General features: G+C 32.7%; 4 protein-coding genes across 7 annotated transcripts; 3 read left to right on the forward strand and 1 right to left on the reverse strand.

Moving 5' to 3' along the window:
• The first annotated feature begins 3,551 nt into the window (after positions 1-3,551).
• LOC103863276 (RNA polymerase sigma factor sigC) lies at positions 3,552-7,094 on the forward strand. Its single transcript, XM_009141034.3, has 9 exons — positions 3,552-4,021; positions 4,095-4,181; positions 4,259-4,337; positions 4,950-5,089; positions 5,165-5,656; positions 5,751-5,981; positions 6,086-6,226; positions 6,327-6,530; positions 6,664-7,094. Exons 1-9 carry the CDS (start codon positions 3,986-3,988, stop codon positions 6,943-6,945), a joined length of 1,692 nt encoding a protein of 563 aa, XP_009139282.2. The 5' UTR covers positions 3,552-3,985; the 3' UTR covers positions 6,946-7,094.
• A 2,953-nt stretch (positions 7,095-10,047) lies between these two features.
• LOC103863277 (40S ribosomal protein S21-2) lies at positions 10,048-11,108 on the forward strand. Of its 2 annotated transcripts, none has more exons than XM_009141036.3 (4): positions 10,048-10,204; positions 10,433-10,505; positions 10,627-10,759; positions 10,859-11,108. In XM_009141036.3, the coding sequence occupies exons 2-4, from the start codon at positions 10,456-10,458 to the stop codon at positions 10,922-10,924; spliced, it is 249 nt and encodes an 82-aa protein (XP_009139284.1). In that variant the 5' UTR covers positions 10,048-10,204; positions 10,433-10,455; the 3' UTR covers positions 10,925-11,108. The 2 variants fall into 2 exon arrangements, with proteins under 2 accessions (XP_009139284.1, XP_033145940.1); XM_033290049.1 differs by having other exon boundaries at positions 10,164-10,202; positions 10,429-10,505.
• Positions 11,109-11,353: 245 nt separating this feature from the next.
• On the forward strand, positions 11,354-12,392 carry LOC103863278 (CASP-like protein 5B2). The gene is made up of 3 exons (XM_009141037.3): positions 11,354-11,809; positions 11,890-12,022; positions 12,109-12,392. The coding sequence occupies exons 1-3, from the start codon at positions 11,679-11,681 to the stop codon at positions 12,307-12,309; spliced, it is 465 nt and encodes a 154-aa protein (XP_009139285.1). The 5' UTR covers positions 11,354-11,678; the 3' UTR covers positions 12,310-12,392.
• A 126-nt stretch (positions 12,393-12,518) lies between these two features.
• On the reverse strand, positions 12,519-15,695 carry LOC103863279 (ultraviolet-B receptor UVR8). Of its 3 annotated transcripts, XR_631939.3 has the most exons (11): positions 15,328-15,695; positions 15,189-15,262; positions 15,018-15,102; positions 14,443-14,742; positions 14,094-14,321; positions 13,892-13,941; positions 13,585-13,767; positions 13,404-13,494; positions 13,265-13,320; positions 13,003-13,046; positions 12,519-12,900 (listed from the first exon to the last, which is right to left on the reverse strand). XR_631939.3 is itself a non-coding variant. In XM_009141038.3 (10 exons), the coding sequence occupies exons 1-10, from the start codon at positions 15,515-15,517 to the stop codon at positions 12,778-12,780; spliced, it is 1,368 nt and encodes a 455-aa protein (XP_009139286.1). In that variant the 5' UTR covers positions 15,518-15,694; the 3' UTR covers positions 12,519-12,777. The 3 variants fall into 3 exon arrangements, 2 of the variants coding, with proteins under 2 accessions (XP_009139286.1, XP_009139288.1); XM_009141038.3 differs by lacking the exon at positions 13,265-13,320 and having other exon boundaries at positions 15,328-15,694; XM_009141040.3 differs by lacking the exon at positions 13,265-13,320 and having other exon boundaries at positions 13,892-13,935; positions 15,328-15,693.
• Between the last annotated feature and the right edge of the window lie 1,127 nt (positions 15,696-16,822).

The raw sequence follows: 16,822 nt of genomic DNA on the forward strand, positions 1-16,822 counted from the left end.
TGGTACCACTTTTCATTTTTACCACCACTAATGAGATATTTTCAAAAATACATACTTCATTAAGTGACAAAAGACTCTTATGTCCTTGTTATTTATATATATAAAAAATTATTATTTAAATAAAAAATAAAAAAATAAAAAAATAAAAATAAAAAATAAAAAATAAAAAAATAAAAACTAAAAATAAAAATAAAAAATAAAAAATAAAAAATAAAAAACAAAAAATAAAAAAAAAAAAAAAAAAAAAAAATAAAAAATAAAAAAAAAAATAAAAAATAAAAAATAAAAAATAAAAAATAAAAAATAAAAAATAAAAAATAAATAATAAAAAATAAAAAATAAATAATAAATAATAAATAATAAATAATAAATAATAAATAATAAATAATAAATAATAAAAAATAAAAAATAAAAAATAAAAAATAAAAAATAAAAATAAAAAATAAAAAATAAAAAATAAAAATAAAAAATAAAAAATAAAAAAAAAAATAAAAAATAAAAAATAAAAAATAAAAATAAAAATTAAAAAATAAAAAATAAAAAATAGAAATTAAAAAATAAAAAATAAAAAATAGAAAATAAAAAAATAAAAAATAAAAATAAAAAATAAAATAAAAAATAAATAAAAATAATAAAAAATAAAAATAAAAAAATAAAAATAAAAATTAAAAATTAAAAATTAAAAATTAAAAAAATAAAAATAAAAAATAAAAAAAAATAAAAAATAAATAAAAATAAATAAATTTTATCTTTCGAAATATACTTTTTCAAATTCGAAGTTTTTTATAAAATAAAATTTTTTTGAATTTTTTTTCAAATTTTTTTTTGAAAAACGAAAATTATGTTTGAAACTATTTTTTTAAATTTTTTATATATTTTTTAAGTATTTATATATTTATTAGAATCATAAATTTCACATTCCAAAAACCCTATCCCACCTCTCAACTCTAAACCCTAAGTCTAGATTAGTTAACCCTAAGGGTATAATTGTATTTTACCCTTCATTAAAAGTGAGGGTAAAAGTGGTTAGTGTAAACATGAAAAGTGGTACTATGAATGTGTTATATGTGGCCAATTTCCCTTATAAAAAAAACTGTAAAATTTAATTGGTTGAACAATTTCCAATAAAGTTAAATTAACTTTAGAATCTCAAAACTTTATGTAATTGAAACAAAATAATTCTTCTAAGACATGAGCTGTATTGAAACAGAGAGAGTATTTGATAATTATAATCTATCAGACGTATTTGTAAATCACAAAATATTATTTATATAATATTTATAACAAAAAGATCTAAGAATTTCTAAGAATATTATAATTTTTTAAATTAAACAAACCACACAATTACTAAATCTTAAAATCTTAAAGATCACTTATATCTTATTTTTAGTATAGTTTACAAAAACTATAAATATTTGCAAATAAATAGTAAAAATTCTATTAAAATTACATCAAAATAGATTTTATTAAATATTTTGATGATTAGAAAAAATAATGAATAACATGTCTTTATACATCTAAATTACTATTAAAACTAATGAATACGCTAAAATGTCGTCAAGCTCTCTCTAGAATACTGTTCAAACGTTAAATCTAAATTGAAAAAATAATTTTACATATAAATTAAATTGTATTCTATATAATAGAAAAAAATATAGAAAAATAGAACAAATGTATATACAAAAATATATATGTATTAATATATATAATCAACTAAATGAAAATATTTCATTTTTTTTACTTTGATATTTAGATTTGTTCACACAAATTAAAAATAAATCTATTTTATCTAACCAAATACATCATTAACTATTCACCTAATCATAATTCAACCAATAAAAATTAATTATAGAATATAAAATTTATATAAAATAAATAAATAAATAAATTTGCATTGAAAATTGAAAATATCATCTAATTTGGAGTGAAAACAATTCTCTAAAACGTCATATATTAAAAACAAAGTGAATATATTCTACAAACAAAAACACTATAGTATTTTTTGTTTTGTATAGATTATCAAATTACAAGTTACCAATCTAACATATCAATTTGATTGTTTCACCATCTAAAATCTAAATATGCAGCTGACATAGTTTACGATTCCTTCAATTTAATTTGAAATCTAGTTCTAATTTAATAGTGGGTTTGTTCATCTTCTTCGTTATTCATTTCTTGCTGAAGTTCTGATTACTCGTGATTATAACAATGAGTTTTGTATATGCTTGATGTGAAGTCAACAAGACCGAGCTTGGGTTCTTCTTCCATGCGATTTGGTACTCGTTAGTTGTCCTGATGTTGTTATCCCGCTTGTAACATGTGTACGTATAATTCGATATAGAATATTTGTTTACTTGATATATATATTTGTTTAAAAAAAAAACTAAATCCATGTCTATTAAATACACAAACCTAATTTTCGGGTGAAAGTGTAGCAACCCACGGCAGGATCTCTTCCAGGTATTCATACGGACGTATTCGCAGTCGTGGTGAACAGAACAATATGACTTAGTTTCTGCGGAAAGATGATTGAACCCGAAATATATTTGCATCCAAAGCCTGTCCACTACCATTGGACCACAACGCCCGCTCAACTTGATAGGTGTGATTGGTGACCAAGGGAATGAGAAGAAACATTCAATTGTTTATGGTTCCCATAAAAATACACTATTCATGAGGAATTAATTTTCATTTCTATTCCTTATCATTCATTTTTTTTGTAGAAAATAACAAAGCAAAATTATTCCTCATTATTTTTGAGAAGGAACAATCATTCTCATTCATTCCTTTAATTTCATTCCTCTTCATTCTTTTTTTTATTTGTTCCTAGTGTTCCTCAAATGATCACCAGTCACACCTGATATGATTATTATGTACAGAGAAAATGATGTTGATAGAGTTTTACACTTTCTGGCTGATTGTTAAAATTAAACAACTAAGAACTATTAAACTTTAATTTCGTATCACTTTTACTCTGAAGGTTATAAACATAACTGCGGTGATGCGGTGAATTTACCATTTCTCTGGTTAAGAGTTTCTCCAATTCCATTTTTCGTTTTAAAATGAAGTTTATAATAAAATATTTTGAACTATACTTGATTTTACATTTTTATAGCAAACTTGATTTTACATTTATCATAGAAAAAAACATACATAAATAGAACATGATTTTATACTTTTACTCGTTACACTATTTCTCATTACAAAATATATTAAGATATGAGTGAAATTTAGTCCATTATGAAGTTACTTTAATTTAAAAGACAAAAAATAGAATAATACACTAGAAATACTCTAATGTGTATAAATCCATAACTTGAACAGATCTAATGGTACATATGATCAAACATGTCATAAAAGATGGTTTTTATCAAAACTGATTTTGACACTTGATAGGCTACTTTTTTCACTTGATAGTGTGCTTAGGCTACTTTTTCACTTGATGGTGTGTTTTTATTGACAAAAACAACTTATCATGTAAATGTTAGAAATTAATCTGTTTTTTTCTTCTGTAAACTGAAAATAATTTGGGCAGAAATCATAATCTTTCTTTAGGTGCAATCGGCGCTAACATTAATATGGTGTAAAACATTCTTTCCAACGAGAATGAACAACTAATTCAATGGAGCCGATTCAAAACAATAAACACTAGTAAAGCAGACAGTTGTTAAAATTGATCTGGATTTTAGCTTGAGATATTTTGATTTTTCCTTTTAACAACAGATATTTTGATTATAATATAAATAAACAAATAAAATAAAAATGGTTCGATCGAAAGAATGTAAAACGACGTCGTGCTTCGTTATCTAAGTATAGTCCAACGTCCATACAAAATTACGCAAGTAAAAAAAAAGGCACAAAACACACCAAAAAAGAAAAAGAAAAAGTGTGGCAACGAACGAAACAGAGAGTCGTATAGACCATACAATACACAACACACTAATATCATCTCCATCCTCTCTCCCTCTCTCCCTCCCTCTCGTCAATGGCTTCCTTCAATTCGTTCCCAATTCCCAAACAGGTATGGATGGATACACTTTCTACTCTTTTGCTGATTTTTGCTTCTTTCATTCTTTGAATTTCGGATTATACAGATGGTTGGTTCTTCTTCGTCATCTTCGTCTGCTTCTCGTCCACGTATCTTGGTGCGATCGAGTATGGCCTCAACCAATAGTATGCTGGTATAATAATCCCCTCTTCTTCCTCTTCCCTTCTCTCTTCTTCATTAGAAAGTTTGTAACTGACTGCGAATGATCAGGTCTTTGTACCTCCGCATCCTTTGATCAAACATTGGCTCTCTCTCTTGAGATGCGACCAAACTCCTCTCCCCTTCTTCGGTGAGTACTACAAGATCCTCTCAAGATTTATGATCAAGATTTTGCATCTGTGTGTGTGTATAGTGTTCTTTACTGAGATGAATCAGATGGCTCTAAGTGGCTAGTCCCCGTGTTCCTCGAATGGATCTCTTAGTTGTTGAGAGGGTTGACCAAAGGCAGTATATAGAGCATACCCAAATAAAATTACTATGGTTCGAGAGAAAGTCAAAGTATCTACTCAGACATGAAATTGCTATTACTCCTTGTTTAATTTCTGTTAATTGAGCAAAATGATTGGACAATTATTTCAGCAATTTCTCACATAAATTTGATTTAATGGTACTCTTTTTCTCACTCTATAATAGAGTGAAAAATAGGTTTACTCCCAAATATAAATTTACTCCCAAATATAGAGTAACTTGTTTTTTTTTGTTCATCACTCTATTTTCTATTCTAAAATAGAGTATCATTGGAGCAAACTCAAACTCTATTATAGAGTTACTCTAAAACTCCTTGTTTAATCTTTGTTATCGAGACTTTGTGTTCTGTAAATTGAGCAAATTGATTGAACAATTGTTTCAGCAATTTCAGATAAATTTTACATGATCTCTCTTGGTTTCTTGATCCTTTTAGTTAGAATTGCGTCGAGGTGGTCGTTCCTATCCTCACTCAAAGAGGAAACCAGATTTCACCAGAGAGATCATCCTCTAAAAGCATGTGGCTGTGCTTCTGCAACTGCTGAAAACGTCTATGTAGAGCTCAAAGATCCAAAGGTCTGTTGTACTTCCCTGCAAAAACATTTTTTTTTCCTTTCTTGTGATTCTCAGTACTCGTTGCCATGTCTTCAGGAAAATATTGGCGTGGGTTTAGTTGGAGAACGAATGTCTTCTTCTTCTTCAGAGAAAGCCAATTTATCTCGTAGCATGTTGCAGTACAATCTACTAGGGAAGAACCTTTTAGCACTAGAGCAAACTTTTGTCGCCTTGGAGTCTTTAAGAATGGAAAGAGATATTATGCTGCAAATGAGGAAGTTGGGGGCTGCTGAGTTATTCAACACCTGTCTATCTAGGTCCCGAGCTTCGTCAACCGCTTCTTGCTTACCTGACACAGGAACACCTGAGTTGGTGGATACTACAGAAGAACAGAAAACCTTTGTGCATTCAACAAGGAAACTGAGAAAGAAAGCAAGACGGTCGAGTTTGATGACTGGGAGTGATGATCTGGGTTCAAGAACCATATGGGAGGGTGTTGATGTCCCTAGAGTGAGAAAACCATCAAAATATAGAAAGAAAAGAGAGAGGATATCTAGAAACGAGGCTGAGATGTCACAAGGAGTCAAGGTTCAGTGTGAAATATTCCTCTTAACTGTTTTTTTTTATAATCCTTTGTAGTTTAACAAGAAGTTCTTATGACACTCTCATGTGGCTATTGAAGTTAGTGGCGGACATGGAGAGGATTAGAACGAAACTGGAAGAGGAAAGTGGTAAGGTAGCGAGTATGATTTGTTGGGCTGAAGCAGCAGGGATGAACGAGAAACTTCTCATGCGCAATCTACATTTCGGTTGGTACTGTCGAGATGAACTGGTGAAAAGCACCCGGTCTTTGGTTCTTTTCCTCGCAAGAAACTATCGTGGTCTCGGGATCGCCCACGAAGATTTGATTCAGGTTCATCTTCTCTCCTTTAGAACTGTATGAGAGTCAAACCTTTGCACATGAAACTTTGTGTTTACAGTTCCTTTGTTTCTAATGTTCTTGAATGTGGGTTTCAGGCAGGGTATGTGGGAGTGTTGCAAGGAGCAGAGAGGTTTGATCACACAAGGGGTTACAAGTTTTCGACGTATGTGCAGTATTGGATAAGAAAATCGATGTCCACGATGGTGTCACGGCATGCAAGAGGCGTCCACATTCCTGTTTGTGCATTCTTGATTATTAATTTTATTTTTCATTTCTAGAAAAGCCAAAGAACCTCACTTGTATTCATTCTGTGATCGATGTTGTTTATTTTGGCAGGCGTCAATAATCCGAACAATGAGTCAGATACAAAAGGCTCGCAAGACCTTGAAAACGAGCCAGGGGATAAAGTATCCAGCTGATGAGGAGATTTCGAAACTAACAGGGTACTCGTTAAAGAAGATTAGAGCAGCTAACCAATGCCTGAAAGTGGTTGGTTCAATCGACAAGAAAGTTGGGGATTGCTTTACCACAAAGTTCCTGGTATGTCCTTTTGAACCAACATCCTCTCTCATAAACTGTTATAAAAAATATTTGGTTTTGTGTAGATTTAAGCTATTTTTGCATGGTTTTGGTTTTGTGAGTCAATGTTTGTTTGCTGTGTGTGTGTATGCAGGAGTTTACACCAGACACGACGATGGAGAGTCCAGAGGAGGCTGTGATGAGGCAGAGCGCAAGGAGAGAGGTACATAATCTAATAGAAGGGCTAGAGGCTAGAGAGAAGCAAGTGATGGTTCTACGTTATGGTCTTGAAGACTATAGGCCCAAGTCCTTGGAAGAGATTGGGAAGCTGCTTAGGGTTAGCAAAGAAGGGATCCGGAAGATAGAACGGAGAGCGATGGCTAAAATCAGAGACCAACCCAAAGCTGATAACCTCAGATATTATTTGAACCAGTGAGAAGGATTAGATTTTTGGAACCAATGGCTTTGTGATTTGTAATAACATTCTCATCGAGTGTAAAGCTGTGTATATTTTAGGGAAAATTGGAAAAATGGGACACTTTGAACTTTTGTTTGTCACAATAAGACTTCTCATACTTTTGGCAATTTTGGACATGTTTTACCCTTTTTTAATGAGAAAAATAGTAAATTGAATTTTAAAAATGTAAAAAAAATATGATAAGTGTTGGAAACATAAGTATGACAATATATATGTTTAAACTTTTTTTTTAAAAAATTGGAATCATATTTTATTTTCTCTTCTAGGTACAGTTAGAAAACTCATTTTGGTAATCTACCTAGTTTATATGTCCGATTCTAAGTTTTAAACATAGATATATCTAGGGTATATACTGTAAACTAACATTTCTTGTATAATCTAGCACAAATAGAATTGATTACGTTATAATCAAGAAAGATGTCTTCGGTCTACCTACAGTTTGATAACGATATATAGCCACAACTCAATGATATAGGTCGGTTATATTATGTTACATAACTTGTTCTGTCTTTTACCTTATATGACGCCTTAAAGAAGAATATGTTTCTCGCCTACTATATTTTGTTCTGCGTAGGTAGTATACATATTCTAGGTAAATCCGGAAAATATGGAAACTTCCATATTCAGTTGAAGATGTTTCCTGAATCTAAACTAAATATATCATAAATCTCTCAAAGAATATTTTATTTAATATCTTTAATAAATTTAGTCTAAACCAAAAATATGGAAGTTCCATTTTTTTTTAAATATCTTTACTAAATACCGATTAATCGGGGATTAATTTTAAACACTGTTTTTCAATTTTCAGAAAATTGTTTATATTGCATAGTGATTTGTATAGAGAACATCATTTATTGAAGCGGCCTAGTGGGAATTGGGTAGGTTTATGTTGCCCGGTTGTCAGGTTCGATCCCCAAGAAGTGCATTTTGCTCTTTTTAGTGTTTATTTTCATTAATGGCATAACCGTAAATAAGTCATCATCTTCCTCGACTGTTTTTAGGGTTACAGAGATATTTTTACAGAGCCGCCATGCTTTCTTTGATTGATTTCGTCCATTATTTTTGCATTTTTTTGTTGGGTATGGTTTAAATTTGTAGATTTAGCATGTATCTTCCAGTTTCAAGGTTTTAAAACTTAAAAACGTGAAATAATTTTGGTGACTCCGATTTAATGGCCGCCTTTAACAAAGGATCTAATCAAGAACAAAAGAAAATCACCCATCAAATCAAATACGAAATAAAATCGAAGATGCTATAAACCATCTTCACATGACACAATGCGAAATCAAAGAGGCTAAGAAGGATATCAAGTAAAGATGAAGACAATAATCTGAGAAGATAAAGAAGAAGATGAGAACAGAAACCTCATAAAGGTATTTGTGAAAAAATGTCGTGCCTTAAATTGTGGAAGAAGAAAAAATGAAACAGACACAATTACGTAACTTTTAATGCTTTTGATTTTTCTTTCCATCCCTAATGTAAAAACAATTATAAATAAATCTAATTAATAAACATTCTATATTTTAATTAAATTAAAATTTCAATAATCTAAGGGTATAATCGTATTAACATTAATTAAAATCTTAATAAGACAAAAAACTTAGACAAAATCTTATTGTGACAAATCAAAGTTCAAAGTGTCCTATATTTCTAATTTTCCCTATATTTTATAATCATAAAAGGTAGAGATTTTACCCAAAGTGAAAATATATCAAACATTTACAAATCTTGGATTTTATCCTGTAAAAGACATTGATTCCAAACTGAATGTTACATCTGAATTGAAGGCATAAAGCACTTGCACAAGCTTCATGTCCTCCTCATGGTCTAGAAATGTGTAAATGTGTATATCAGAATACTAGTGAAACTAGGTTAAGATCCGCGCCTTGCGCGGGATAAACATTATATATATAAATTATTTTATATATTATATGTTTCTAACCTATTATGAAACAATAAATATATATTGAATAATTAAAAAGTCAGTAACTATTACCTATATAATTAAGTTGGTGCGAACATATAAATAAATTTTATTAATCTAAAAAAATATTTTTTTCTATTTGATATGGTATATAATTAAATTTAAATGATAGTAACATATATATAGTATATTTTAATATTAATATTTATTAAATGATGCTTTTTGCTCATGTTTTTATTATTATTTGTATCTATTATAGCAAAAAATTTAAATTACTGATAACAAAACTTTCACTGTGGGATTAATAGTTTATATAATTTCTAATATTTTTAAAAATTAATTTGTCAATATTTTTTCAAATTTTTTTTGTTAAAAGTAAATTTCAAAATTAAGATATTTATTTATTTTCTTATATGACATATAATTTAATATGCATATACATATATATTTTTATATATATATTATTTTTAATACTTATTAAATGACACTTTCAACTTATATGATTTTTTAATTATTTGTATCATGTCATAACAAAAAGTTTAAAGCATATATCACAAAATTTGAATGTGAAACTTTTAATGGTTTTACTAATTTATACTCGTTTTTAAAAATTCAAAATACAACATATAAAATTTTTTTTTAATTTTTATTAAATGGTTACTATGATTGTTTAATTTATTTTAATAGTTTAAAATTAAACAAAATAATATAACATACACTTATTTTTATCAAATCTTTATTATTCAAAGTCATTAATTGTCATATATACTTTAGTCATATTAGATAATTCCGTAATTTTATTTATGGAAATAATGAAGCACATTAATAATGTATTTATGGTTAGTTTAATAAAAAGTTTATTATATATTTAGATGGACCAACATATTTTTCTAAGGATTCTAAGAATCATTCTAGTGATGACATGTATGTACAAAAAAATGTTGTAATGCTTCTCAAATAATATATAGGGGATATTTTATGTAGGATCAGCTCGTAGATTCATGTGACAACATATGTGAATAGAAGATAAACAAAAATACAATTGAAGTCGCTGTAGAAACCCATACACAAATACCTGTCGGCTGTCGGTTTAGATTCTGGTAGTTCGGTTCTATTTTTATATACCCGCTCGGTTCGGTTCTGAGAAGTTAGTTCAGAAACATGAAGGGTATAGTAGTCTTTAACATCTACTGCGATATAAGCAAACCCTAAGAGCTCGCTCGCAACTATAAATGACATAATTTGCTTTTTATTCTGTTTTTCCATCGCCGCCGAACTGCTCTATCCTCTCAGGTAAGAGATTCTTCTTCCAGTAATTTCGAAGCTGTTAATCGTTCTATGTTTTACTGTTAAACGCGTGACAAGCATTCGTATCGTGTAGAATATTAGCAGTTACTGTTGATGATCTCTTTATCTAGAGCTTGAGATCACTCTTCACTTCATTGTTCATATGTTTCTCTGCTAGCGAATCTTTATTAGACATTTTGTAATATTTTTGTCACCGGTTTTGTTATGGATCAGATCGAATTTTCCAAGCAATAATCATGCAGAACGAGGAAGGAGTCGTCACAGAGCTATACATTCCAAGGAAATGGTATATCTTTTTCTTTACATTATGCTGTTAATTAATCCTAGGAAGCTAATTATCTTTGATTAATAATCTTCATCTGCTAAGCTGTGAATCTTTTGTTGTCTGGTGGATTTTAAATTTGCAGCTCGGCTACAAACAGATTGATCACATCAAAGGATCATGCATCTGTTCAGCTTAACATTGGCCATCTTGATGCCGATGGTATCTACACTGGACAGTTCACCACACTTGCGCTCTGCGGTTTCGTCCGTGCTCAGGTTTGTTGTTATAGCTCTCCACTAATTTACTTTATAATGTCCGTGCTCAGGATTGTGTTTGGTTATGGACGTTTTGATTGAATGAAACATGAATTGCAGGGAGACGCAGACAGTGGCGTGGACAGGCTCTGGCAGAAGAAGAAGGTCGAAACCAAACAACTGTGAGTGAGTGAGAGAGATTGAGAAATCTAAAAAGCTGCTGCGCTTTGCCTCTTTGTTATTTTTGGGATGTTTTGTTGAATTTTCTCTCTAGCTGCAAACAAGTATTTTGAGTTTCTGGTTTATGAAAGATAATTAAGTTTTGGTGGCAGCTGAATCATATTCTACGGTTCAGTTACTATTCTCGTAATTTTTCTTTACAGGAACGTTTTGATCAAAAACAAAATTTCACTACACCATCTTTAAATTACATCTTCCGAACTTCCCCATTATGTAATTGCAAAAAAAAAAAAAGAGTTTTCGATTTGTCTCCATAAGAAAAACATAAAGTGCATTTAACTTGGAAAAACATTCTATTACAAGTAGTAACTCGATCAATCTTAAGAGTAATCTAGAGCTAGCTAACAAGAAAATGAGTGTCATTGTCATTCCGAATAACAATCCAAATAGTATGATGATCATACAATTGTTATGTAAAATCTATAGTTCATACAAAAGACAATATTATATTAATTATAATTTTATTCCTTCAATTAAAATAGCAAAAAGAGTTACCAAATTCCTCAAAAGATATATTTGTCGGCCACGTCGGACACCACCGCTGAGAGTCCAGCTTTATAAAAGAATCTATCGCAATTTAGGAAACTCGTATGTAGTAGTAGGTGGTGCCCAATTATACCTATGAAGCTCCTCTGCATCTCCTCTTTCCTCGCTTGATTCATCGCAATTTTTCTGGGGGGTTTTAAAACATTGGGATGAGATGAAGAAGATCTTCGGAGGACCAGGAACTGTGTGTGGTCTCTTACTGAGAATCGGACAATGTGCTTCTTCTGCTGCTTCTATTGGAGTTATGGTCTCTGCGGCCGACTTCTCTGGTCGCACTGCTTTCTGGTATGTTTTTTTTTTAAGTGTTGATTTGGTTCTCTCTTAACCACGTTTTGTTTTTTTTTTTTTTTTGGTTTGGTTTTTAGCTACTTGATTGCTTCAATGGGTCTTCAATTGCTGTGGAGCTTTGCCCTCGCGTGTCTTGATGTTTATGCTCTGAGGACCAAGAAAGATCTCCAAAACCCAATCTTGGTTAGCTTATTCGTCGTTGGTGATTGGGTATGCAACACCCACATTGCTTTTGTCTGCTTCATCTGTAATGATAGAGTTTGCTTCTTGTAATGAATTTGTTTTGTTGTTGGCAGGTGACAGCAATGTTATCTCTTGCAGCTGCGTGTTCATCAGCAGGAGTTGTGGTTTTATATGCCAAAGATCTCAAGTATTGTGGTATCCATGACCAACTTTCATGTCTTAGGTATGAAATTGCTGTGGCGCTTTCTTTCGTCACTTGGTTTCAGATTGCCCTTTCTTCTCATGTCACGTTTTGGATCTTAGCATCTGTTTAGTTTCTTTTAAATGTCGACACCATCTTGTACTGGCTTTGATGAGACGTGACATTTTTGCTTCAAATCAATGTTTCTTAAGCTTATATCCCTTACACTGGCTTAACCCACAACACCTTGCGCACAAGAAACAGGGTTGTTTGCCTTGGTCACAGTCCAAAACCAATCCAACTCTTGTTCATGTTAACAAATCCAACTGTTTTACATTCATCAGAAGAAACCTAAGATTCTTTCATACCAAGCTGATTTATTGTTTTGTTCCGCAAATTTGCCATATAATACAATGCAAAGTCAAAGAGATCTGTCCCTTGAAAAACATAAAAGACAGAGAAAGATTGAAGAAGAAGAAGAAGAAGAAACACACATACAGAAAATATCCTCTGTATGTACAGCTTCTATCAAACCTACAAGCAGCTCTTTCACAAGATGGAAACCCTGAAAATGTCCTGTACGGAGGATCTGGTGATTGGCTCAAGTGGGTGAGTCAGCTAGAAGTAAAGTATGCCACCATCCACACGCCACTTTTCTCAGTCTGCAGCCATCGAGCTCGACTTGTGTTGGAATGTTCCGGTCAATCGTGTCTCCTAGACCCAGCTGTTGAGTAACAAGAGGGATGCAACTAAGATACACTACTACACATTGATAACCACTTAGCAAAGCAAACCGAGGAAAAACAAAACAAGAACAACATCATACCTGCCCGTATTTGTTCCATCCCCAGCATAGCAGTTGACCATCATCTGCAGAAACAGAAATTTCGGTGAATAAGCAAAACATAGAACACACTCAATACGGTCTTCACGTATATTTTACCGTGAAGTAAACTTAAAGGAGCATCAGGCATATATCATATAAAGCAAGGTGTTTCACGAACAGCTAAATGTTTCTATAAGGATATAACTTTTACTCTCCTGAAAGAGAGACCACAAATTTAAACTGAAACAATTCAAAAGGGGACCTGAAGACAAGGTGCAGCATCTCATAGGGCTCTTTAGTTTCGTCTCTTTAAAACGACTGAAAACAAATGCCAAGTTGCTAGTGCTCAGTTCTGTTGGGAGAGTTCCCTTTTTTTGAAATTAACATTTGAAAAACCATACCTGTCAAAACCGCACTATGTCGCGCTCCACAGCTAACTGCTATTGCATGTTTGTTCTCCATGTTCTGCCCATCCAGCAACCTCGGTATGGTCTATATCAGAAGATGTTCCAGTTCATGATTGCACAACATTTCAGACGTTTTCAATTAGAAATCAGTAATTTTATATTATAAGAAATGTACCTCAGCATGATCAGTGCCAGTTCCCAGTTGCCCAAATTGGTTCCCACCAAAGGCGAACACTTTACCATCACTAGAGATGCAAATAGTATGCCACAATCCAGTTGCTACGCTTTCCATCTTTACATTCTGCACTTCTGACACAGCCATGGGCCTTAGCTGATCATTTGTGTTTCCATGGCCACACTACATACCAAGAAAAGTGTTGGGTTAGCATGAGAAAATAGAGAAGCTCAACAGGAAGCATTTGAATTCAAGACTCCATCAGTTTGTAAACCAGACAAAGATAAGTAAGAAATGAAACATTGACCTGTCCATAGAGTCCCCAGCCAAAAGTTATTAACCCTCCAGAATCTGCAACTAGGAAGGACGAGCAATCAAGATTAAAAAATCACTACATTTTCCAGATCAGTTTTGATACCAACTTGAGAAATACATATATCACAAGATAGCTTTCACGTCATGCCAAGCTAGTTGAATCAATAATGGATAACTCCGAAGTCACAACAGACCTGTAATTGCCGCACTGTGACGCCCTCCACAAGAAATCGCCTTTATATACTGACCAGGAACTCTTGACGTGGTTGCTGTCCCTTGATGCAATACAAAAGATCTTTCTTTTCCAGAGCCAGGTGATTCAAGGAAAGGTATCAGATGAGGAGCTGAAACCATTTTAATCCTGGAACCCAATCCTAACTGCCCTTCGCCTCCATATCCCCAACCCCAAACCTGTCCTATATCTGAAACTTCCGCAGAAACATGACACATAAGATGCAATCATTCTCAAACAATCTTCAGGCTTCACATAACCTAAGGCTAAAAACACTAGTTGCTGCTTCATCTTGGATTTCTAAACTTCACCTGACAATGCTAGAGTATGCCGACCACCAGTAGCAACACTGGTGATCCTCACTCCAAGGCCAACACTCACAAGCGAAGGTGTTGTAGCAAAGTAGTCCTCTCCAGATGTAAGACCTTCCGTTTCATCTTTGGCGGTAGAAACCCGTCTCCGCTTCACTGGTTCCTCCCCCACCTTTCGGTTCTCATTCTGACCGCTTGATGCATTTGTACCTTGCTCAGTCAAGCCACTCTGCTGCTTCCCACCAACGTCCTTTGATGGAATGCACTCCTTCCAACCCCAAGTAAACGCTTCACCAGCCTCTATACACACCAACACACACAACTCTTGAGAAAAAACATATAGTCATATATACAGTTCGTAAGCAGTGTATGATTTGATTAGTAAAAATTGAGAGTTGTTCCTTGTTTTCTTTAGTTTCTGCATTCTAAGACTAATCAAGATCTTTACATGAGTTACAGCCTTACAGGTATCATTAATCATTTCTAAAGTTTCAATTTCATTGACCAATCCTAAACATTGCACATTAAGCACAGAACAATGAACTCATCCTGCAGGAGCATGAGGGTCCAATAACCTGTTACAACGGCACAATGTGCCCATCCTGCAGAAGCTTGTATGACTTGAGCCTCGGTAGGAAGTGGAAACGGCTCTGGAGTTTCCTTAAACAATCATATCACAGGAAGACAAGAATGGAGTCAACTTCTAAGCAAAGAAGACAAAAAAAAAAGTAATCATCTTATTTTACCCCATGCTTTCCAGAAGCCACATAGCTCTGTCCTTCATCATCAGAAGACCCCCAAGTTATAAGCTTCCCATTCTCTACAACTCCCCAACATTAGAATACAAAACCAAACAAAGCTTCCGACTTTAACCAAAACCCTAACCTGAGATCGCCATAGCGAATCCACAACCGCCGCCGCATACGTCTTTCCATGAACCTCCGCCGTGGACAGCCGCCGGTAACCGCACGGGAACATGAGAGAGAATCGGAGACTTTTCCGGCGAGGCTCCTGGTAAGTAGCCGGACATGTAAACCACGCTCGCGTTAACTGATCCTCCGTTGTTCCCATTCATGGCAGAGACTCTTCCGATGATCAAAACCCACCAGAATATCTAAGTCTGCTTTCAGTGATCGATCTGCGTTTCACTTTCTCGACGAATCGGCGTTTTTTTTAACGTTCTTGGTTACAGAGAAGAAACTGAGAAACGGAAAAGAGAGAGACGAGTTGACTCAGTGAGAGAGAGAGGAAAATGAGTGGTGGGAGAATCAAATCCGGGTGTTTAGGGAGTGCCACGTCAGATTGCCACATCATGTTAAAAACACGTGGAGTGATCTAGGCCGCAAGTCTTTTTTTTATGTCGAGAAGTTTCTGGAAGGAAAGACTATCGTTCGAAATAAGAGCTCCTTAGGTCTCTGATGGACGCGTGGTGAGGAAATGACCCTTTTAATATTCTTGTTTTATTATTTATTTTTCTTCCTCATCAGCTTCCATTATTAACTTTAGATCAGTTTTTAATTGGTTAAGACTGGTAATAGAAAGGATTACTACATTTTGATTAAAACACTGTATTATTTTAGTTAATAATAAATATAATGTATTGATTTATGAGTAAATTAGCTCAATATACAAAAAGAAGTGAGATACCATAGAGTTGAGGGAAAAAGGTGATGATGGGGGGAAAAAAAATGGGGGGAAATAGGGTATGGAGTGCAAATAGGGAATATGTTGTGTGTAGGGAGTACAAATTCTCTTGATTTATTTGTTAGTTAATTTAGTAATATCTTTGGCTTTGAAGTTTGGTAATTTCGGTTCTCTTCTAGTTTGTTCCTGACCTTGTTTGTTCGAAGAAAAAAAGACCAAAATAGCACTAAATCAAGTTTTTGTTCCCAAACTAGCACTCAAGGTCAAAAGTCACAAAAATAATATTCATGGGGTGGGGTTTAGGGTTTAGAATTTAGGGTTTAGGGTTTAGAGTTTAGGTTTTAGGGTTTAGAGTTGAGAAGTGAGGTTTTAAGGATAAGATTTCAAATTTTGAAAAATAAAAAAATTTAAATTTTTCAAAAGATAAAATGTTATTTTGGTCATTTTAGTTTTTGAGTGCTATTTTTGTGATATAAACTTAGAAAGGTACTATTTTGGAGATTTGCCCTTGTTCGAACCCATTTTTATAAACCTGGTGAAATAGTTCATGTTAAGATTATTCGGGGAGTGAACTTGGCAGAGTGGCTCCTTTGTTAAGTGTAGGCCTCCTCGGCTTTTTCCGGTTTGGTTCCAGTTATGGTTTCCTTTTTTTTATTTAAGAGATATATGAATCATTTAGTTATTTATGGATATTCATTTTGATTTAGTTATATTAGTTTTGTTTGGATAATAATGA

The sequence above is a fragment of the Brassica rapa genome, chromosome A04 (assembly GCF_000309985.2).
Source record: "Brassica rapa cultivar Chiifu-401-42 chromosome A04, CAAS_Brap_v3.01, whole genome shotgun sequence".
NCBI classification, from domain to species: Eukaryota; Viridiplantae; Streptophyta; class Magnoliopsida; order Brassicales; family Brassicaceae; genus Brassica; species Brassica rapa.

Bases quoted from the DNA above. Each gene is read 5' to 3' on its own strand.
- LOC103863277 (XM_009141036.3), top strand. From the start codon at position 10,456: ATGCAGAACGAGGAAGGAGTCGTCACAGAGCTATACATTCCAAGGAAA. The intron at 10,506-10,626 runs GTATATCTTTTT...TTAAATTTGCAG, and splicing joins CTATACATTCCAAGGAAATG to CTCGGCTACAAACAGATTGA. The intron at 10,760-10,858 runs GTTTGTTGTTAT...CATGAATTGCAG, and splicing joins GCGGTTTCGTCCGTGCTCAG to GGAGACGCAGACAGTGGCGT.
- LOC103863276 (XM_009141034.3), top strand. From the start codon at position 3,986: ATGGCTTCCTTCAATTCGTTCCCAATTCCCAAACAG. The intron at 5,657-5,750 runs GTTCAGTGTGAA...TGGCTATTGAAG, and splicing joins AGATGTCACAAGGAGTCAAG to TTAGTGGCGGACATGGAGAG. The intron at 6,227-6,326 runs GTTTGTGCATTC...TTATTTTGGCAG, and splicing joins CAAGAGGCGTCCACATTCCT to GCGTCAATAATCCGAACAAT.
- LOC103863279 (XM_009141038.3), bottom strand. From the start codon at position 15,517: ATGAATGGGAACAACGGAGGATCAGTTAACGCGAGCGTGGTTTACATG. The intron at 15,263-15,327 runs GTTAGGGTTTTG...GGGGAGTTGTAG, and splicing joins ATTCGCTATGGCGATCTCAG to AGAATGGGAAGCTTATAACT. The intron at 14,743-15,017 runs GTTATTGGACCC...TGGTGTGTATAG, and splicing joins ACATTGTGCCGTTGTAACAG to AGGCTGGTGAAGCGTTTACT.
- LOC103863278 (XM_009141037.3), top strand. From the start codon at position 11,679: ATGAAGAAGATCTTCGGAGGACCAGGAACTGTGTGTGGTCTCTTACTG. The intron at 11,810-11,889 runs GTATGTTTTTTT...TTTGGTTTTTAG, and splicing joins TCTGGTCGCACTGCTTTCTG to CTACTTGATTGCTTCAATGG. The intron at 12,023-12,108 runs GTATGCAACACC...TGTTGTTGGCAG, and splicing joins TATTCGTCGTTGGTGATTGG to GTGACAGCAATGTTATCTCT.